Source organism: Petromyzon marinus, chromosome 62 (genome assembly GCF_048934315.1).
Source record: "Petromyzon marinus isolate PM22_M1 ecotype Great Lakes invasive population chromosome 62, UKy_Petmar_22M1.pri1.0, whole genome shotgun sequence".
Lineage (NCBI taxonomy): Eukaryota > Metazoa > Chordata > Hyperoartia > Petromyzontiformes > Petromyzontidae > Petromyzon > Petromyzon marinus.
The window spans coordinates 12013718-12037146 of record NC_133728.1 but is presented as its reverse complement, the minus strand read 5'-3'; the positions used below and the strand labels follow the sequence as shown (position 1 = coordinate 12037146).

Here is a 23429-nt window from a genome sequence, read left to right as displayed (position 1 = left end):
TGTGTGTGTGTTTGTGGATCACTCATCTACCCTGTAGCTCCGTGTGTGTGGATCACTCATCTACCCTGTAGCTCCGTGTGTGGGGATCACTCATCTACCCTGTAGCTCCGTGTGTGTGTGTGGATAACCCATATACCCTGTAGCTCCGTGTGTGTGTAGATCACTCATTACCCTGTAGCTCCGTGTGTGTGTATCACTCATCTACCCTGTAGCTCCGTGTGTGTGTGGGTCACTCATCTACCCTGGAGCTCCGTGTGTGTGTTGATCACTCATCTACCCTGTAGCTCGGTGTGTGTGTGGGGATAACTCATCTACCCTGTAGCTCCATGTGTGTGTGTGTGTATCACTCGTCTACCCTGTAGCACCGTGTGTGTGGGGATCACTCATCTACCCTGTAGCTCCGTGTGTGTGTGGATCACTCATCTACCCTGTAGCTCCGTGTGTGTGTGTTGATCACTCATCTACCCTGTAGCTCCATGTGTGTGTGTGGATCACTCATCTACCCTGTAGCTCCGTGTGTGTGTGTGGATCACTATTCTACCCTGTAGCTCCGTGTGTGTGTGTGGATCACTCATCTACCCTGTAGCTCCGTGTGTGTGTTGATCACTCATCTACCCTGTAGCTCCGTGTGTGTGTGGATCACTCATCTACCCTGTAGCTCCGTGTGTGGGGATCACGCATCTACCCTGTAGCTCCGTGTGTGTGTGGAACACCCATCTACCCTGTAGCTCCGTGTGTGTGTGTATCACTCATCTACCCTATAGCTCCGTATGTGTGTGGATCACTTATCTACTCTGTAGCTCCGTGTGTGTGTGGACCACCCATCTACCCTGTAGCTCCGTGTGTGTGTGGATCACTCATCTACCCTGTAGCTCCGTGTGTGTGTGTATCACTCATCTACCCTGTAGCTCCGTGTGTGTGTGTATCACTCATCTACCCTGTAGCTACATGTGTGTGTGTGGATCACTCATCTACCCTGTAGCTCCGTGTGTGTGTGTGGATCACTATTCTACCCTGTAGCTCCATGTGTGTGTGTGGATCACTCATCTACCCTGTAGCTCCGTGTGTGTGTGTGGATCACTCATCTACCCTGTAGCTCCGTGTGTGGCGATCATGCATCTACCCGGTATCTCCGTGTGTGTGTGGATCACTTATCTACCCTGTAGCTCCGTGTGTGTGTGTGGATCACTCATCTACCCTGTAGCTCCGTGTGTGTGTGGATCACGCATCTACCCTGTAGCTCCGTGTGTGTGTGGATCACGCATCTACCCTGTAGCTCCCTGAGTGTGTATCACTCATCTACCCTGTAGCTCCATGTGTGTGTGTGGATCACTATTCTACCCTGTAGCTCCATGTGTGTGTGTGGATCACTCATCTACCCTGTAGCTCCGTGTGTGTGTGTGGATCACTCATCTACCCTGCAGCTCCGTGTGTGGCGATCATGCATCTACCCTGTAGCTCCGTGTGTGTGTGTGGATCACTTATCTACCCTTTAGCTCCGTGTGCGGGGATCACTCATCTACCCCGTAGCTCCGTGTGTGTGTGTGGATAACCCATATACCCTGTAGCTCCGTGTGTGTGTGTGGATAACCCATATACCCTGTAGCTCCGTGTGTGTGTAGATCAGTCATTACCCTGTAGCTCCGTGTGTGTGTATCACTCCTCTACCCTGTAGCTCCGTGTTTTGTGGGGATCACTCATCTACCCTGTAGCTCCGTGTGTGTGTATGGATCACTCATCTACCCTGTAGCTCCGTGTGTACATCACTCATCTACCCTGTAGCTCCGTGTGTGTGGGGATCACTCATCTACCCTGTAGCTCCAAGTGTGTGGAGATCACTCATCTACCCTGTAGCTCCGTGTGTGTGGGGATCACTCATCTACCCTGTAGCTCCAAGTGTGTGTGGATCACTCATCTACCCTGTAGCTCCATGTGTGTGTGTGTGTATCACTCGTCTACCCTGTAGCACCGTGTGTGTGGGGTTCACTCATCTACCCTGTAGCTCCGTGTGTGTGTGGATCACTCATCTACCCTGTAGCTCCGTGTGTGTGTTGATCACTCATCTACCCTGTAGCTCCGTGTGTGTGTGTGTGGATCACTCATCTACCCTGTAGCTGCGTGTGTGTTTGTGGATCACTATTCTACCCCGTAGCTCCGTGTGTGTGTGTAGATCACTCATCTACCCTGTAGCTCCGTGTGTGTGTTGATCACTCATCTACCCTGTAGCTCCGTGTGTGTGGATCACTCATCTACCCTGTAGCTCCGTGTGTGGGGATCACGCATCTACCCTGTAGCTCCGTGTGTGTGTGGAACACCCATCTACCCTGTAGCTCCGTGTGTGTGTGTATCACTCATCTACCCTGTAGCTCCGTATGTGTGTGGATCACTTATCTACCCTGTAGCTCCGTGTGTGTGTGGACCGCCCATCTACCCTGTAGCTCCGTGTGTGTGTGGATCACTCATCTACCCTGTAGCTCCGTGTGTGTGTGTATCACTCATCTACCCTGTAGCTCCGTGTGTGTGTGTGTATCACTCATCTACCCTGTAGCTCCATGTGTGTGTGTGGATCACTCATCTACCCTGTAGCTCCGTGTGTGTGTGTGGATCACTATTCTACCCTGTAGCTCCATGTGTGTGTGTGGATCACTCATCTACCGTGTAGCTCCGTGTGTGGCGATCACTTATCTACCCTGTAGCTCCGTGTGTGTGTGGATCACTCATCTACCCTGTAGCTCCGTGTGTGTGTGGATCACGCATCTACCCTGTAGCTCCGTGAGTGTGTATCACTCATCTACCCTGTAGCTCCATGTGTGTGTGTGGATCACTCATCTACCCTGTAGCTCCGTGTGTGTGTGTGGATCACTATTCTACCCTGTAGCTCCATGTGTGTGTGTGGATCACTCATCTACCCTGTAGCTCCGTGTGTGTGTGTGGATCACTCATCTACCCTGCAGCTCCGTGTGTGGCGATCAAGCATCTATCCTGTAGCTCCGTGTGTGTGTGGATCACTTATCTACCCTGTAGCTCCGTGTGTGTGTGTGGATCACTTATCTACCATTTAGCTCCGTGTGCGGGGATCACTCATCTACCCCGTAGCTCCGTGTGTGTGTGTGGATAACCCATATACCCTGTAGCTCCGTGTGTGTGTGTGTGGATAACCCATATACCCTGTAGCTCCGTGTGTGTGTAGATCACTCATTACCCTGTAGCTCCGTGTGTGTGTATCACTCATCTACCCTGTAGCTCCGTGTTTTGTGGGGATCACTCATCTACCCTGTAGCTCCGTGTGTGTGTATGGATCACTCATCTACCCTGTAGCTCCGTGTGTACATCACTCATCTACCCTGTAGCTCCGTGTGTGTGGGGATCACTCATCTACCCTGTAGCTCCAAGTGTGTGGAGATCACTCATCTACCCTGTAGCTCCGTGTGTGTGTGGATCACTTATCTACCCTGTAGCTCCGTGTGTGTGTGGATCACTCATCTACCCTGTAGCTCCATGTGTGTGTGTGGATCACTCATCTACCCTGTAGCTCCGTGTGTGTGTGGATCACTCATCTATCCTGTAGCTCCGTGTGTGTGTGTGGATCACTCACTGTGGGGAGCGATAGTGTAGCGGTTAGCGCGCTGCGCTATGAACCCGGCGACACGGGTTCGATTCCGGCTCACGGCCAACACCAGTGACGATTATCTGAACCGGTCCCGGGCCTCCCCTAGGTCGACTCAGCCTCAAATGAGTACCTGGTGCGGTGTGTAAACATCGCCACTAGGAAGACAAAGGCGGTCGGGCGTGGTGCTGTCCACCCACCCCCTCGTGTACCGTTCCGGCCTTCATAGTTGCTCGCTAACAGCACTTGCCCCTACAGTCTGTTAAAGGCTATATGGGGGATCTTTTTTCTTTGTTTGGATCACTCATCTACCCTGTAGCTCCATGTGTGTGTGTTGATCACTCATCTACCCTGTAGCTCCATGTGTGTGTGTGGATCACTCATCTACCCTGTAGTTCCTTGTGTGTGTGTGAATCACTCATCACCCTGTAGCTCCGTGTGTGTGTGTGGATCACTCATCTACCCTGTAGCTCCGTGTGTGTGTGTGGATCACTTTTCTACCCTGCAGCTCCGTGTGTGTTTGTGTGGATCACTCATCTACCCTGTAGCTCCCTGTGTGTGTTGATCACTCATCTATCCTGTAGCTCCGTGTGTGTGTGTGTGGATCACTCATCTACCCTGTAGCTCCGTGTGTGTGTATCACTCATCTACCCTGTAGCTCCGTGTGTGGGGATCACGCATCTACCCTGTAGCTCCGTGTCTGTGTGGATCACTTATCTACCCTGTAGCTCCGTGTGTGTGTGTGTATCACTTATCTACCCTGTAGCTCCGTGTGTGGGGATCACGCATCTACCCTGTAGCTCCGTGTGTGTGTATATCACTCATCTACCCTGTAACTCCGTGTGTGTGTGGATCACTCATCTACCCTGTAGCTCTGTGTGTGTGTAGATCGCTCATCTACCCTGTAGCTCGGTGTGTGTGTGGATCACTCATCTACCCTGTAGCTCCGTGTGTATCACTCATCTACCCTGTAGCTCCGTGTGGGTGTAAATCACTTATCTACCCTGTAGCTCCGTGTGTATCACCCATCTACCCTGTATCTCCGTGTGTGTGTAGATCACTCATCTACCCTGTAGCTCTGTGTGTGTGTAGATCACTCATCTATCCTGTAGCACCGTGTGTGTGTGGATCACTCATCTACCCTGTAGCTCCGTGTGTATCACACATCTACCCTGTAGCTCCGTGTGGGTGTAAATCACTTATCTACCCTGTTGCTCCGTGTGTATCACCCATCTACCCTACATCTCCGTGTGTGTGTGTGGATCACTCATCTACCCTGTAGCTCCGTGTGTATCACCCATCTACCCTGTATCTCCGTGTGTGTGTAGATCACTCATCTACCTTGTAGCTCCGTGTGTGTGTGGGTGGATCACTCATCTCCCCTTTAGCTCCGGGTGTGTGTGTGTGTGTGTGGATCACTCATCTACCCTGTAGCTCCGTGTGTGTGTGGATCACTCATCTACCCTGTAGCTCCGTGTGTGTGTGGATCACTCATCTACCCTGTAGCTCCGTGTGTGTGTGGACCACTCATCTACCCTGTAGCTCCTTGTGTGTGTGAATCACTCATCTAACCTGTAGTTCCGTGTGGGTGTGTGGATCACTCATCTACCCAGTAGCTCCGTGTGTGTGTGGATCACTCATCTAAGCTGTAGCTCCGTGTGTGTGTGGATCACTCATCTACCCTGTAGCTCCGTGTGTGTGTGGTCCACTCATCTACCCTGTAGCTCCTTGTGTGTGTGGATCAGTCATCTAACCTGTAGTTCCGTGTGTGTGTGTGTGGATTACTCATCTACCCAGTAGCTCCGTGTGTGTGTGGATCACTCATCTAAGCTGTAGCTCCGTGTGTGTGGCGATCACTCATCTACCCTGTAGCTCCGTGTGTGTGTGGATCACTCATCTACCCTGTAGCTCCGTGTGTGTGTGGATCACTCATCTAACCTGTAGCTCCGTGTGTGTGGGGATCACTCATCTACCCTGTAGCTCCGTGTGTGTGTGGATCACTCATCTACCCTGTAGCTCCGTGTGTGGGCATCACACATCTACCCTGTAGCTCCGTGTGTGTGTGAATCACTCATCTACCCTGTAGCTCCGTGTGTGGGGATCACGCATCTACCCTGTAGCTCCGTGTGTGTGTATCACTTTTCTACCGTGTATCTCCGTGTGTGTGTGGATCATTTATCTACCCTGTAGCTCCGTGTGTGTGGATCACTCATCTACCCTGTAGCTCCGTGTTTGTGGGGATCACTCATCTAACCTGTAGCTCCGTGTGTGTGTGTGTGAATCACTCATCTACCCTGTAGCTCCGTGTGTGGGGATCACGCATCTACCCTGTAGCTCCGTGTGTGTATCACTTTTCTACCGTGTATCTCCGTGTGTGTGTAGATCAATCATCTACCCTGTAGCTCCGTGTGTGTGTGGATCACCCATCTACCCTGTAGCTCCGTGTGGGTGGGGATCACTCATCTAACCTGTAGCTCCGTGTGTTTGGGGATCACTCATCTACCCTGTAGCTCCGTGTGTGTGTGTAGATCACTCATCTTCCCTGTAGCTCCGTGTGTGTGTGGACCACTCATCTACCCTGTAGATCCTTGTGTGTGTGGATCACTCATCTAACCTGTAGTTCCGTGTGTGTGTGTGGATCACTCATCTACCCAGTAGCTCCGTGTGTGTGTGGATGACTCATCTAACCTGTAGCTCCATGTGTGTGGGGATCACTCATCTACCCTGTAGCTCCGTGTGTGTGTGGATCACTCATCTACCCTGTAGCTCCGTGTGTGGGGATCACGCATCTACCCTGTAGCTCCGTGTGTGTGTGGATCACTCATCTAACCTGTAGCTCCGTGTGTGTGGGGATCACTCATCTACCCTGTAGCTCCGTGTGTGTGTGGATCACTCATCTACCCTGTAGCTCCGTGTGTGGGCATCACACATCTACCCTGTAGCTCCGTGTGTGTGTGTGGTTCACTCATCTACCCTGTAGCTCCGTGTGTGGGGATCACGCATCTACCCAGTAGCTCCGTGTGTGTGTGTGGATCACTCATCTACCCAGTAGCTCCGTGTGTGTGGATCACTCATCTAACCTGTAGCTCCATGTGTGTGGGGATCACTCATCTACCCTGTAGCTTCGTGTGTGTGTATCACTCATCTACCCTGTAGCTCCGTGTTTGTGGGGATCACTCATCTAACCTGTAGCTCCGTGTGTGTGTGTGTGAATCACTCATCTACCCTGTAGCTCCGTGTGTGGGGATCACGCATCTACCCTGTAGCTCCGTGTGTGTATCACTTTTCTACCGTGTATCTCCGTGTGTGTGTAGATCAATCATCTACCCTGTAGCTCCGTGTGTGTGTGGATCACCCATCTACCCTGTAGCTCCGTGTGGGTGGGGATCACTCATCTAACCTGTAGCTCCGTGTGTTTGGGGATCACTCATCTACCCTGTAGCTCCGTGTGTGTGTGTAGATCACTCATCTTCCCTGTAGCTCCGTGTGTGTGTGGACCACTCATCTACCCTGTAGATCCTTGTGTGTGTGGATCACTCATCTAACCTGTAGTTCCGTGTGTGTGTGTGGATCACTCATCTACCCAGTAGCTCCGTGTGTGTGTGGATGACTCATCTAACCTGTAGCTCCATGTGTGTGGGGATCACTCATCTACCCTGTAGCTCCGTGTGTGTGTGGATCACTCATCTACCCTGTAGCTCCGTGTGTGGGGATCACGCATCTACCCTGTAGCTCCGTGTGTGTGTGGATCACTCATCTAACCTGTAGCTCCGTGTGTGTGGGGATCACTCATCTACCCTGTAGCTCCGTGTGTGTGTGGATCACTCATCTACCCTGTAGCTCCGTGTGTGGGCATCACACATCTACCCTGTAGCTCCGTGTGTGTGTGTGGTTCACTCATCTACCCTGTAGCTCCGTGTGTGGGGATCACGCATCTACCCAGTAGCTCCGTGTGTGTGTGTGGATCACTCATCTACCCAGTAGCTCCGTGTGTGTGGATCACTCATCTAACCTGTAGCTCCATGTGTGTGGGGATCACTCATCTACCCTGTAGCTCCGTGTGTGTGTGGATCACTCATCTACCCTGTAGCTCCGTGTGTGTGTATCACTTTTCTACCGTGTAGCTCCGTGTGTGTGTGGATCATTTATCTACCCTGTAGCTCCGTGTGTGTGGATCACTCATCTACCCTGTAGCTCCGTGTGTCTGTGGATCACCCATCTACCCTTTAGCTCCATGTGTGTGTGTATCACTCATCTACCCTGTAGCTCCGTGTGTGTGGGGATCACTCATCTACCCTATAGCTCCGTGTGCGTGTAGATCAATCATCTACCCTGTAGCTCCGTGTGTGTGTGGATCACTCATCTAACCTGTAGCTCCGTGTGTTTGGGGATCACTCATCTACCCTGTAGCTCCGTGTGTGTGTAGATCAATCATCTACCCTGTAGCTCCGTGTGTGTGTGGATCACCCATCTACCCTGTAGCTCCGTGTGTGTGGGGATCACTCATCTAACCTGTAGCTCCGTGTGTTTGGGGATCACTCATCTACCCTGTAGCTCCGTGTGTGTGTGTAGATCACTCATCTTCCCTGTAGCTCCGTGTGTGTGTGGATCACTCATCTACCCAGTAGCTCCGTGTGTGTATCACTCATCTACCCTGTAGCTCCGTGTGTTTGGGGATCACTCATCTACCCTGTAGCTCCGTGTGTGTGTGTAGATCACTCATCTTCCCTGTAGCTCCGTGTGTGTGTGGATCACTCATCTACCCTGTAGCTCCGTGTGTGTATCACTCATCTACCCTGTAGCTCCGTGTGTGTGGGTCACCCATCTACCCTGTAGCTCCGTGTGTGTGTGGATCACTCATCTAACCTGTAGCTCCGTGTGTGTGTGGATCACTCATCTACCCTGTAGCTCTGTATGTGTGTGGACCACTCATCTACCCTGTAGCTCCGTGTGTGTGTGGACCACTCATCTACCCTGTAGCTCCGTGTGTGTGGGGATCACTCATCTAACCTGTAGTTCTGTGTTTGTGGATCACTCATCTACCCAGTATCTCCGTGTGTGTGTGGATCACTCATCTAACCTGTAGCTCCGTGTGTGTGTGGGGATCACTCATCTACCCTGTAGCTCCGTGTGTGTGTAAATCATTCATCTACCCTGTAGTTCCGTGTGTGTGTAGATCACTCATCTACCCTGTAGCTCCGTGTGTGTGTGGATCACTCATCTAACCTGTAGCTCCGTGTGTGTGTGGATCACTCATCTAACCTGTAGCTCCGTGTGTGTGTGGATCACTCATCTACCCTGTAGCTCCGTGTGTGTAGATCACTCATCTACCCTGTAGCTCCGTGTGTGTGTCGATCACTCATCTACCCTGTAGCTCCGTGTGTGTGTGTGTGGATCACCCATCTACCCTGGAGCTCCGTGTGTGTGTGTGTGTAGATCACTCATCTAACCTGTAGCTCCGTGCGAGTGTGGATAATTAATCTATCCTGTAGCTCCGTGTGTGTGTGTGTGTTGATCACTCACCTACCCTGTAGCTCAATGTGTGTATATGCAATCGTCTAGGCAGCAGGTCAGTCTGTGCGCGCACTCACCTACCCTGTAGTTAAGTGTGTGTGCCCTAATTTTCTTACTCTGTACGAGTTATTATTGACTTATCTGATATAGATTTATATATGGCCTACATCCAAGGCACTTTACAACAAGGATAAAATTGTACAGAAGTTGATAGTGGTTAAAAAAGAGAGTGGGGTTATTAAAAGTAGTGGTGTAGTTATGGTGACAGGACAGGTGGAAGTGGTTAAGGAGGGGATGGGATAGTGATAGGGGTTGGGATAGTGATGGGGGTTGGGGTAGTGGTGGGGGTTGGCGTAGGGTTAGGGTAGGGATGGGGGTTGGGGTAGGGATGGGGTAGTGATAGAGGTTGGGATAGTGATAGGGGTTGGGGTAGTGATGGGGGTTGGGATAGGGATGAGGTAGTGATGGGGGTTGGGATAGTGATGGGGGTTGGGGTAGTGGTGGGGGTTGGGGTAGTGGTGGGGGTTGGGATAGTGATGGGGGTTGGGGTAGTGGTGGGGGTTGGGGTAGTGGTGGGGGTTGGGGTAGTGGTGGGGGTTGGGGTAGTGATGGGGGTTGGGGTAGTGGTGGGGGTTGGGGTAGTGATGTGGTTGGGGTAGGGTTGGGGTAGTGGTGGGGGTTGGGATAGTGATGGGGGTTGGGGTAGTGATGGGGGTTGGAGTAGTGGTGGGGGTTGGGGTAGTGGTGGGGGTTGGGGTAGTGATAGGGGTTGGGTAGTGGTGGGGGTTGGGGTAGTGGTGGGGGTTGGGGTAGTGGTGGGGGTTGGGGTAGTGATAGGGGTTGGGGTAGTGGTGGGGGTTGGGGTAGTGGTGGGGGTTGGGGTAGTGGTGGGGGTTGGGGTAGGGTTGGGGTAGTGGTGGGGGTTGGGATAGTGATAGAGGTTGGGGTAGTGGTGGTGGTTGGGATAGTGATAGGGGTTGGGGTAGTGGTGGGGGTTGGGGTAGTGGTGGGGGTTGGGGTAGGGTCGGGGTAGTGGTGGGGGTTGGGATAGTGATAGGGGTTGGGGTAGTGGTGGGGGTTGGGGTAGTGGTGGGGGTTTGGGTAGTGGTGGGGATTGGGCTAGGGTTGGGGTAGTGGTGGGGGTTGGGATAGTGATAGGGGTTGGGGTAGTGGTGGGGGTTGGGGTAGTGATGGGGGTTGGGGTAGTGATAGAGGTTGGGGTAGTGATGGGGGTTGGGGTAGTGGTGGAGGTTGGGGTAGTGATGGGGCTTGGGGTAGTGGTGGGGTAGTGATAGATGTTGGGGTAGTGATGGGGGTTGGGGTAGTGGTGGGGGTTTGTGTAGTGGGGGGGGGGTTGGGGTAGTGGTGGGGGCTGGGGTAGTGGTGGGGGTTGGGGTAGTGGTAGGGGTTGGGGTAGGAATGGGGTAGGATTGGGGTTAATAATAATAATGCAATTCATAACGCGCACAAATTTGCGGGCGTAATGGCCTTAACTCAGAGGCGCGGAGCCAAGCTCAGAGTCGCTCGAAAGCGCGGTTATAGAGGTGAGTTTTTAAAGTGTCTTTTGAAGGAGGCAATTGAGGTGATGCTGCGAATGTGCAGAGGGATAGCGTTCCAGACTGTTGGGGCTGCCACCGAGAAGTGATAGGGGTTGGGGTAGGAATTGGGGGTTGGGTTGGGGTAGTGGTGGGGGTTGGGGTAGTGGTGGGGGTTCGGGTAGGGATTGTGGGTTGGGGTAGGGATGGGGTAGTGATAGGGGTTGGGGTAGTGGTGGGGGTTGGGGTAATGGTGGGGGTTCGGGTAGGGTTGGGGTAGTGATAGGGGTTGGGGTAGGAATTGGGGGTTTGGGTAGGAATTGGGGGTTGGGGTAGGGTTGGGGTAGTGATAGGGGTTGGGGTAGTGGTGGGGGTTGGGGTAATGGTGGGGGTTCGGGTAGGGTTGGGGTAGTGATAGGGGTTGGGGTAGGAATTGGGGGTTTGGGTAGGAATTGGGGGTTGGGGTAGGGTTGGGGTAGTGATAGGGGTTGGGGAAGTGGTGGGGGTTGGGGTAGTGGTGGGGGTTCGGGTAGGGTTGGGGTAGTGATAGGGGTTGGAGTAGTGATAGGGGTTGGGCTAGTGATAGGGGTTGGGCTAGTGATAGGGGTTGGGGTAGTGATAGGGGTTGGGGTAGGAATTAGGGGTTGGGGTAGGGTTGGGGTAGTGATAGGGGTTGGGGTCTTGATAGGGGTTGGGGTAGGAATTAGGGGTTGGGGTAGGGTTGGGGTAGTGATAGGGGTTGGGGTAGTGATAGGGGTTGGGGTAGGGAATGGGGGTTGGGGTCGGGTTGGGGTAGTGATAGAGATTGGGTTAGTGGTGGGGGTTGGGGTAGGGAATGGGGGTTGGGGTAGGGTTGGGGTAGTAATAGGGGTAGGACTGGTCGTATCTGAGGCGTGGGGGCAGGGAGTAGCAGTGGGCCTTAGAATACGTGTGCACACGTGTCGTCACATGTTTGCTATGCATGAGTCAATGGGCACCCTGGACACCTTGAACACCCTTGCTGCACCTCAATGCTCCATCTCAAGGGATTACACAGGTGCAATGTTTCTAAAACGAAAATAGATCCGTTGATCGTGAACAGAGAATCCATTTCACTATGAATCGATGCGTCACTGGCCCCCCGCTGCCTGGGGTGGCCTGCAAACGCCTTTGTGTAGGCCTGTTCAGAGTCCTGTGAGAGGCCCATGCAATGGCTTTTCCAGAGGCCTGTGGGAGGTCCATGTCCTTGAGAGGCCTTTGAAGAGGCCTGTGCAGAGGCCCATGCAGAGCCCTGCGAAACACCCTGGTGGGGCTTTGCAAGGCCCGTGCAGCCAACCAACACGTTACCGTGCTCACCGCTGTAATCGTCCCGTGTCCCACAGACCTGGGCGAGCGCAAGATGCGGCTCGCGGAGTCGGGAGGTCCCGGGCGCAGCGAGTGCGCGGAGCAGCTGCTGGTGGAGGACCTGTACCGGCGCGTGCAGGACAAGAGTGACAAGTCGGGCCGCTTCGGCACGCCCAGCGTCATGGAGATCCAGCGGGCGCTGTCCGGGGGCCGCATGGAGACGCCCAAGAACGCGGCCGACCTCGTGTGGGACGGCATCTACATCGGGGACGTGTAAGTGAGCGAGTGAGTGTGGATGAGCGAGTGTGTGGGTGAATGTGGGTGAGTGAGTGTGGGTGAGCAAGCAAGTGAGTGGATGAGCGGGTGAGCGAGCGAGTGTGTGGGTGAGCGGGTGAGCGAGTGTGCTGGTGAGTGGGTGAGCGAGCGAGTGTGTGGGTGAGCTGGTGAGCGAGCGAGTGTGTGGGTGAGCTGGTGATTGAGCGAGTGTGTGGGTGAGCTGGTGAGCGAGCGAGTGAGTGGGTGATTGTGGGTGAGCGAGAGAGAGTGTGGGTGAGCAAGCGAGTGTGAATGAGTGTGGGTGAGGAAGCGAATGTGTGGGTGAGCAAGCATGCTTGGGTGGGTGAGCGAGAGAGCAATGATGAGCAAGTGTGTGGGTGAGTGTGGGTGAGCTAGCGAGTGTGTGGGTGAGTGTGAGCATACGTGTGCGTAGGGGCCCCCCGTGTGCATCTGTGGGGAGCGGTAGTGTAGCGGTAAGCGCGCTGCACTACGAACCTGGCAACCGGGTTCGATTGCCGCTCACAGCCAACACCAGTGACGATTATCTGAACCGGCCCTGGGCCTCCCTTAGGTCGACTCAGCCACTGGGGAGACAAAAGCGGCCGGGCGTGGTGTTGGCCACTCACCCCCTCGTGTGCCGTGCCGGCCTTTATAGGTGCTCGCTAACAGCACTTGCCCCTACAGTCTATTAAGGCTATACGGGGGGTCTTTGTCTGTGTGAGTGTCACCGAAGTGAACCTGCTGTCATGCGTGCCATCTCGTGAGTCACGATAGCGAGAGGAGAGGAAGAGTGACAGAGCGCATGTGGGGTGAACATTCCGACACCGGTGATCATGCTGTGGCGCGTATTATAGTGGTTTGCGTCAAACTAGGACCCGTATCAAAACACATTCACCCAGCGTCCTTGCCTTTTAAACTACCAGACAGTTCACCAGCAATGTTCAAGCAAAGCCCGAACCAACGCTGCTGGAATGCACTCCCAGAAGGAAGGCCCTGTGGCTGATGGGATGTGTACAATAAATAAAGTTATGTTGGAGGGACAGCCTGGAAATGAGGTGTCTCGCGTCAGCTCAATTCGTTATTTTCCAAATCATCTGGTGACGCTACAGGTGGTGCACAAACAACAACTCAACACACTCCCTGTGAATAATAACGGCGTGTTCGTACACGTGGGCTTACAAGCAAGAACAAAATACATGCAATGGGCGACTTTGAGACAACAGGCCTTCTTCATAGCGCACATGTATATGGACGTGCATCATAACATATACCGGTCCTCATAAAACAGACTAAAATCTAAATTTGAATCAGCAAATCTGTTTTATTAGTCTTTAATTGACCCTGTCGCCAATTTTAACACGATGCGAAGGTTTGTTGAGTCGACTGAGACTTGCTAAAAAAGATCAACACTGACCTTTCATTTGGGTCCGTTGAATCGATGAACTGTCTGATCAAGTCTCGGGCACGAGGAGTCAAATCTGCCTTTGTTCATGTTTTTGTTTGTTGCGGTTGCGTCTGATTCAAGAGCCGAATGGCTCACAGGGCTATCTCCATACATATAAAAGGCAAAGTTGTGATTATGTTCTAGATTTAAAGCTTTCGTGACTGCAAGGATCCATACTCTTTAGTTCTATTCGGTCAAGTCACGTAAAAAACATGATGAACGATATACAACGATATACATCGTTCATCATGCTAAGGCCGCCAATTAAATCCTAATTTTATGCTAATTCCTTTGTCAAGGCACTCTGCTTCCTCTCACAGCTTAAAGGTCGCGGTCTGAGCTTGGCTGTGTTCACTCCAGCGCTGTCCTCTAGACAGTCTGGTCCCTTCACCTGATGAAGGCCACTTGTGTTGTGGCCGAAACGTCGTGAATTTTTGTTGTTGTTTTTTACGTGACTTTACCGAATAGAACCAAAGAGTTGTGATTATGTGTGTCTGTTCAAAATGTTTAGCCTACTTCCCGACATGCAACAAACTTGAAATTTGCCATGTGGGTACTTTCTAGACTGTACACCATGCAAAAATTATAAAAATACACTTTTTTGGGGGGGGGGGGCGGGAGCTCAATAATGAATTCATTTTTTGCACGGCAAGTGAGCTGTGACGTCAAATCTGTCATGTGACCCGCGCATGTGGAAGCGTAACGCATTATAGTGTAGTGGTTAGCGTGCCGCGCTACGAACCCGGCGACCAGAGTTCGATTCCCGCTCACGGCCACCACCGGTGACGATTATTTGAACCGGTCCTGGGCCTCCCCTAGGTCGACTCAGCCACAAACGAGTAAGTGCTGTGGTGTGTGAACACCGCCACTGGGGAGACAAAGGCGGCCGGGCGTGGTGAATCCAAGTCCCGGGCGAAGCCGGGTAGTAAAGCTAGTACCTAATAAATGAAACTGGAACACGGAGCAGCTATACAGCTATACGGCAACAGACTGAAAAGCTTCGTGTTCAGCCGCTCGTTATAACATTCTGTCTTCCGACTGCTTCGACATCACGATAACTGATTTCGACGCACCAACCTGCAACATTTCTGACCGGGGTTGGGAATCGTGGAAAAAAAAATAAACAATGCGTTTTTTTTACTTTACTACGCACCACCGGTGTACCGTCATTACGTTCATATAGAGAGGCCAGAGAGATAGAGAGGCCAGAGAGATAGAGAGGCCAGAGACATAGAGAGGCCAGAGAGATAGAGAGGCCAGAGAGATAGAGAGGCCAGAGACATAGAGAGGCCAGAGAGATAGAGAGGCCAGAGAGATAGAGAGGCCAGAGAGATAGAGAGGCCAGAGAGATAGAGAGGCCAGAGAGATAGAGAGGCCAGAGAGATAGAGAGGCCAGAGACATAGAGAGGCCAGAGAGATAGAGAGGCCAGTGAGATAGAGAGGCCAGAGACATAGAGAGGCCAGAGAGATAGAGAGGCCAGAGACATAGAGAGGCCATGAGGCGCCTGTTCAGGCTCGACTGGGGGTGGGAGGATCTTTGCCTTTGCTCATCTTTCGCAGCAGCAGCAGCCAGCAGAGGGCGCGAGCATGCTGCCCCGGGGCCGCTCGCTTCAGTAAGGGTGCCACGCTGCCCATTTACCGTGCATCAATGGGTTAACATTCGCCTCCGAATTGAATTCATCTTCCTGGTTTTGGGCGGCAGGGCGGCGCTGCGGTGGTGCGGACGCTCGCGTCTCACGGCAAGAAAGTGGGCTGGGGACACTGGGTTCGAGACCTCCCGGGCGCCTCTCCGTCTGCGTGGCGTGTGCACGTTCTCATCACCCTGTTCTCGTGGGGTTCCTCGATTTAAATAAAATAGGGAAAGTTCACTCATTGGTGCAGGGATGGGGCTGCTAGGTGTGTGACGCGGCGGGGAGTGGTGCCGCAGCAATTAGTACGCTGCGCCACGGACCCGGTGGCCCGAGTTCGATCCCCGCTGACGGCCAACACCAATGACGATTATCTGAACCAGTCCCGGGCCTTCCCTAGGTCGACTCGGCCTCAAATGGGTACCTGGTGCGATGTGTAAACATCATCACCAGCCGGGCGTGGTGTTGCCCCCCCACCCCCTCGTGTGCCGTGCCGGTCTTCATAGGTGCTGCTCGCTAACAACACTTGCCCCAACAGTCTGTGAAGGCTAGAGGGTGAGCGGTGGCGCAGTGGTTAGCGTTGCTTTGTGCTCTTGACCAATAAAATTGGCAGCGATATTTTCTGAACAGTTCTGGGCCTCCCCTAGGTCGAAAATTTGTGGCGTGTGTGTGTAAAGTATTAATCACTGGGGGAGACAAAGGCGGCCGGGCGTGGCGGTGCTGGCCACCCACCCGCCTCGTAGGGGCCGCTAGCTTAACAGCAGCCTAGCATACTTGCCCCGAGTCTGCTAGGCTGTACGGGGGTTCTTTTTCCTGTGTGTTAAAACACACACACACACACGGGTGTGCGGGTGAACAGTGGCGCAATGGTGAACGCTGCGCTGTGCCCCGTGACAAATAAAAGTGGCAATGGTTCTGGACCTCCCCTAGGTGGACTCAGCCTTAAATAACAAAAAAGGGGGGTGAGGACCTTTTTCCGTTTTGTGTGGCGCCGTCCCCAGGAGCGTGGCCATGAACCGCGCGCGGCTCAAGCGCATGGCGGTGACGCACGTGGTGAACGCGGCGCACGGCACCGGCGTGTTCACGGGCCACGAGTTCTACCGCGGTATGGAGCTCGCCTACCTGGCCGTGCCCGCCGACGACTTCCCCGATTTCGACATCAGCGGCCACTTCTACCCGGCGGCCGCCTTCATCGATGAGGCCCTGCTCACCCACAAGGGTACCGCACACGCTTGCTCGCTCTACTCTCGTTCCACCCGCGCTCCACCCTCGCTACAACCACGCTCCACCCTCGCTCCACCGGTGTTCCACTTGCACTCCACCCTCTCCAACCTCGCTCCACCCCCGCCCCACCCCCGCTCCACCCACGCCCCACCCACACTCCACCCCTGCTCCACCCTCGCTCCACCCACGCTCCACGTTTACTCCACCCGCGCTCCACCCTCGCTCCACCCACGCTCCACCCACGCTCCACGTTTACTCCACCCACGCTCCACCCTCGCTCCACCCGCGCTCCACCCACGCTCCACGTTTACTCCACCCACGCCCCACTCACGCTCCATCCTCGCTCCACCCTCGCTCCACTGTCACTCCATCCATGCTCCACCCTCGCTCTACCCTCGCTCCACCATCTCTCCACCCACGCTCCACCCTCCAGTGTGGGGAATGGTGGTGCAGCGGTTAACACGCTGCGCTATGAACCCAGCAACAACCCGAGGTCGATTCCCGCTCACAGCAACCAACACCAGTGACGATTAATTCTTATCTGAACCGGTCCTGGGCCTCGACTCAACATCAAATCAGTACCTGGTGCAGTGTGTAGTAAACATCGCCATTGGGGAGACAAAGGCGGCCGGGCGTGGTGCTGGTCAACCACCCCTTCGTGTGCCGGGTCACCCTTCATAGGTGCTCACTAACAGTACTTGCCCGAACAGTCTGTAGGGGTTTTTTTTTGTCTTTTTTGTGCAATTGGCGTAATTAAACTCTCACCTTTGAACAGTGTTATTTATTACGTGTAAATAATTATGCAGTTTACTCAGGAAGGTCCTGCCAAGTTGTTCTCAGTCGGAGCGGGCGATGTTGCTGCTGGTGCGTGATCCCACATAGAGTAATGTACAGGTAACTTGCCAGCATTTGGATGTTTGGGCGAATTCCGTTTCCACTATTCGTGGGTTTTTTTAGCTATGAGAGGAAACCGCAGATCCCGGAGGCCACCTCACGCAGCACGGTGGGGAGAACAAAGCCTCTAGAGCCACTGGGGGATAGACCTGCATCACCTGGTTTGCCTCCCCAGGTCCTTGCACCATCTCCATCATCATTAGCAGCAGCGGCTATCATCTATCCACTGCTGGATGAAGTCCAACGAGTTGAGCGTTCAAACTCTACGCAGAAAGAAGGCTCCCCGAGTCAAGGATCGAACCCAGGGCCCCTTCTTTTGCTGCGAGGGGCGAGCCGTCACCACCGCATCACCGCCAGCGCCACACAATGAGTGACTTGAATGGGTCGCATAATAATGATAATAAATAAATTAATGACGGCTTTATTTAAACATTGATTTTGGCAGCACATTAATCACGGTGCTGAGCGGAGGTTCGTGGCGGGGGTGGGGGTTGTGGGGGAGGAGGCGGTGGCCGGCAGACGGCTCGCAGGGAAAAAACCCATGGACAGATGGCGGAGCGGTGGTGCCGCGGTCAGGGCGCTGTTCTCTCTCTGAACCCCGGCCCCCGGCCAGCGTCGGAGTGATATCTGAATCCCGCCAGGTGGTTGTTGCTCAGCAGTAGAACGAGCGGGCTCACGATCGGGAGGAGTTCGCATCCTGGTTGAGGGGGATTAACTCGGCACCATCTGCCCTCAGTTGTAATTTATGTGATTGTAGTGCCGTTTCTTGAGTGGAGTGGATTTTACTGTGTATTGTTGCAAGAGTTTGGTGGGAAAAAAAAGAGGCGATTATGATGAAGGGAGGAGGGAATTCCAGGGTGGGACAATGCGAGGAAAGAGGTGGAAAGAGAAGTCAGGTGACCTGCAGTCTGGTGAGCGAGCAAGTGGGTGAGTGGGTGACTGAGTGGATGGGTGTGTGAGTGGGTGAGTGGAGTGCTAGTGTAATGGTTAGCGCATTGCGCTATGAACCTGGCCACCAGAGTTCGATTCCTGCTCACGACCAATTCTGAACCGGTCTTGGGCTTCCCCTAGGTCGACTCAGCCTCAATTAGTACCTGATGTGGTGTGTAAAGATCGCCACTCGGAAGACAAAGGCGGCCGGTCATAGTGCTGGCCACCAACCCCCTCGTGTGCCATTCCGGCCTTCATAGATGCTCCCAAACAGTACTTGCCCAAACAGTCTGTTAAGGCAACAAGGGGGATCTTTTGTCTTGGTTGTGAGTGAGCTTGTCGTTGTGACCCTGCAGTACAGTGGTTGAACACAAACCAAATGGTCCAGATGAAACAGGGTCTGGGTACAGGCAGAGTCCACCACATGGGTGGAGGAATCTACAATTATGCAATTAATAACGCACAAAATATTGCACGGACATAAATGCCCATGACTGAGGTGCAGAGCCAATCTCGGTGTCCCTCAAAAGCCTGGTGAATAAGGTGGGCCCTTTAAGTGTCTCTTCGATTGAACACTGCTGCTGCTGCTAGCCACTGCTAGCTGCTGCTGCTGCTACGAACGTGCAGCAACAGCGGGACGATGGTGATAGTTGCGTTCCGGATGGCAGGGGCTGCCTCGGAGAAACGACGCCCCAGGAGTATCGGTTCTGGAACTTGTTGGAGAGAGGAGGTTGTGGGTAGCGCTGAGGAGGGGGAGGGTTCCACCATGAGCTGTAGTGCAGTGAAACAGGAGAGCTTTTATAAGGTCTTACTCATTCCACTGAAAAGTGCTTTCCACAAATCAACCACAATACCTCGCTGATCTCATCAAGGAGCATAAACCGTCACGCGAACTCCGGTCATCCTCGCAGCGGCTTTTGGCTCACCATCGGTCACTGCATCCCGCGCTTTCAGATGCGCTTCTAAGACCGTCTGGAACGCTGTTCCTCTGACATTAGGAAGCCACTGAAGCTATGCACTTTTAAATCTAGACTGAAAAGTAATTTCTTTACAACGTCTTGGTGCATGCTTAGCTCTTTCGGTAAAGTCACGTTGAAGGGAAACAATAAAATAATAAAATATATATAAAATAAAAATTCTCACGACGTTTCGACCATAACATAAACGGTCATCATCAGGTGTGAAAAACCACCTGATGATGACCGTTTGTGTTATGGTCGAAACGTCGTGAGAATTTTTTTTTATATATATTTTATTATTTTATTGTTTCCCTTCAACGTGACTTTACCGAAAGAGCTAAGAATGTGAATTACTGCAGTCACGAAAGCTTTAAATCAAAATTTAACGTCTTGGTGTGTTTAGTTTTCCTTCTTCCACACCTTCGATTAGCACGGTTGGCTATGTACGATGCGAACTCATGGGTCTCAATGGTCTTAATTCAGCAGTGGATAGATCATAGCTACTGATGATGGTGATGATGAAGACGGTAAGAGACTTTGGACTACCCAGGTTTTACCCTTGCCCGCGAAGGTGCAAGGAACTGGGCAGGCAAACCAGGCGTGGCAGGCCTACTAGCCCAGGGTGCTCTAGAGGCCTTTAACTGTTCTCTCTCTGTTCTGCATGGGATTCCGACAGATTTTCACAGGGTTTCCTCCCATAGCTAAACAAAAAAAACCCCATACAATGTAAATGATATTGAGCCAAAATATTCCGAAAAATGCACCTGCAAATGACTCAATGGAATCACACAGCAGCAGCATTGCCCCTCCCATACTGCGAAACACTTGGTAGGACAAATTTGGCTGTCCGCCTAATGATGCTAGTTGAAATTACTGGCAAAACGTCATACTCAGGTTGTAAATGTTGTGGATTTGCTCTCCAACACACCGGTGTGCTGTACTAGTAACGAATTGGCACGTTCTATTTACGTGAAAATCCTTACTAATTGGCCGTGTCGGGTAGTGGCGGGTTTAACGACACATTTACGCGATCTAACCCAAAAAAACCTATATTAACGAGCCTTGAGACTGCTGAAGCTTTCCCTGGGCGAACAAGCATAATTAATTATTAATAATCACCCACGTAAATAATCACTTATTGACCAACACCATGACCCCCAAATAGGAGACTACTGTTTGAATTTCTGTGGTGGGGACCGGCCAGGTGGTGGGGGTGGTGGGGGTGGTGAGCCATTCACGGGGAAGCCGCAGAACTTAAACACCAGAATCGGAGGCGGACCTTAAAGATGTACTGGAATATCACTTATTGATATGGCTATTGCATTAAAGCGTTATTCATTACGCACGTGCGCGCGTCATGAATAATGTAATGGTCCAGCCGCCAGTACGGTTGCCGCCACCTTTTGACCCTGGGGGGTGGGGGGCACGGGTATGAACGGGCAGTGGGGGGTGGGAGCCTGGCGGTGATTGCCGTGGGCTCCCTGACAATGAGATTGATCGATCGGCCAGGACACGCGACCGGGCTGTTCCCCCTACCCGCGTGCGCGCGCTAGGCCTCGACTCTGCCGCCCACTGATTAAAACAGCTACTCTCTCTCTCTCAACGTGAATGGTGCTGTGGTGGCCGGGCACCACACTGCCCAGCTGATGTGAATGCAATGAGAATTAACAACGATCGTCAAATTCGTAACGCTGCTCAGCATTTGCCACTATGGTGCAGCTTTCACTCGTGCACTCCTCTCGTAGAGAGAGACAGCGGGAAAGAGAGGACAACTTGGGAGGCACCAGGAGGAGGAGGGACTACAGATGAGCGGGAAAGCAGCAGCAGTCATGCGGGCGATGAGCCAGTGCTACCAAGAATTGCCCAAGCTCTATGGTCCTCTGTATTAATATGTTATTGGGAGGAAACCAGAGCACCCAAGAAAACCGAAAACATGCGAAGGGGGGCAGCACTCTATCCCATACAGATAGAACGGGTGGAGTCCACGTGTTTGCTGTACTGCCTTCTCCTAACGAGCCAGGGAATGGCTCCTCGATGCCCATGGGATGGGAGTTTCATGGCATCTGTGTGCAATGGATTACAGGTGTACGTAGTGACCTTGTTGGGCCCTGTGTGGTGTCTCTGGGCCTTGTAGGGTCATCTGGGCCTTGTAGGGGCATCTGGGCCTCATAGGGCTCTGGTGTGGTGGCTCTGGGCTTTCTAGGGCCTTGTGTTGTTCATCTGTGCCTTGTTAGGGCCCTCTGGACCTTGTAGGGCCCTGTGCAGTTCCTCTTGGCTTTGTAGGGCCCTCAGCCTTGTAGTGCCATATGTGGTGCCTTTGGGCCCTGCACGGCCCGCTAGGCCTTAAAGGGCCCTCTGTGGTGCCTATGGGCTTTGTAGGACCCTGTGTGGTTCCGCTGGGCCCTCTGGGTAAATACAGGGTCTCGTCGCACGTGGAAACGTTGAAACGGAGCACAGTGTGTGGGGAAAGTAATGTTATCAAGCACCTACGAAGGCCAACATGGCCCACGTGAAAGCTGGTGGCAAGCTCCACGCCTGGCTGCCTTAGCCTTGAGGCGATGTTTACTAAACACCGCACCAGGTACTCTATTTAAGACAGGAAGAGGCCCAGGACTGGTTCAGATAATTGTCACTGGTGTTGGCGGTTGGCGGGGATTGAAGTCGGTCACCGGGTTCGTAGCACAGCACACTAACCACTGTGCCACTGCTTCCCATACGTACGTAGACACATGTACATCTCTACCTGTGTCAATAATTGCATCTGAAAGCCGGAGAGAGATTACATGACATGACACGTGTGTGTCTGTGTGCGTGTGGTCTGATTTGTACCGTGGGGGCTGCGTGTGCGATTTGTGACGCCCAACTTGATACGGATTACCTTGCCAGGTGATGTAAATGAGCTGGGATTAGGGGCCAGGCTCCACAGGCTGTGTGCGAGTGGGGGGGGGGGGGGGCAGGCATTTCTGCCGTGGTCACACTCAGTCACTCAACTCCCCCACACTAGCTACAGGGAGCGGTGGCGCAGCGGCTAGCACTGTGCTGTGCGTAGAAACCTAGCAGAGGACGTGCATTTGATTCCCGCTCGCAGCTACCGACACGGGTGATGATTATTTGAACCGGTGCTGGGCCCTCCCCGAGGTTGACTCAGCCTTTAAATGAATGCCTGGTCCGGTGTGTAAACATGCATATTGGCACAAAGGTAGTCGAGTGTGGACCTGGCCACTCATCCACTTGTATACCATGCTGGCCTTCATAAGTGCTGGGAACCTGTGTGTGTGTGGTAGGGACGGTGCTGGTGACCTGTGTGATGGGATACAGCCGGGCGGCGGCGCTCGTGGCCGCGTACCTCATGATTTACCATCACCTGCCCCTGCTGGAGGCGCTCACCAGGATCCGGCTCAAGCGACCGGTCTCTCCAAACGAGGGCTTCCTAAGGCACGCGCGTACACACACACACAACATGCCACTAAGTGGCGGTGACATCACCACGGTGCTTGTGCCAGACTATGCGCACGTTAAGGCCACGTGAAGTGTCGAACGCCCACTGGCAGGACAGACCCAGGTGCCATGGATTGACTGACTGAGATGACTGGCAGATGCACCACCTGTGTCCCCTACTGTGCCAACTTGCTGTGTTTTAGCCACCTGATGCTCCGCTCATTGTTGTAAGCATCGCTCCACTGCCCTCCGTTGTTGCTAGTGGGCGACTGCCTCCAACTGCCCAGTAGCGCAGCATCCTTCACGAGCCTCCTCCACAGAGGCCGATGTTAACATCGCTGGTACCAGTCATCGGCAAGTCCACCAGCTCCACATCCTCTTGTACCACATCCCTCTATCTCTTCTCTAGTCCGTGCCGCGCCCGTTTAGCCCCCTCTGTCCGGCCAAACAAAAGCTGTTTAGGCATTTGGTGGCTGGGCATGCGGTCTGCAATGACCCAGCAAACGCAGCCTTGCCTGCCGGAGTTCACCAATGGGACTTTGTCCAGATCTTTCAAGTATTTGTGAGCTCCTCACACAATCCAGCTGGTTAAACCCAGGATGGATTGTAGGCAGGCTAGCCTAAATGTTTCTAACCGGCGAAGATGTTCCATTAAGG

General features: G+C 53.2%; 1 protein-coding gene across 1 annotated transcript in view; it reads left to right on the top strand.

Annotated features, from left to right (window-relative positions):
- The window catches only part of STYXL2 (serine/threonine/tyrosine interacting like 2), a 74292-nt gene that overhangs the window by 42072 nt on the left and 8791 nt on the right, over positions 1 to 23429 (top strand). Inside the window, exons 4-6 of the mRNA XM_076053765.1 lie at positions 12018 to 12252; positions 16329 to 16546; positions 22619 to 22769. Of these exons, the coding sequence (XP_075909880.1) occupies positions 12018 to 12252; positions 16329 to 16546; positions 22619 to 22769 (604 nt within the window). The remainder of the gene's footprint in view (positions 1 to 12017; positions 12253 to 16328; positions 16547 to 22618; positions 22770 to 23429) is intronic.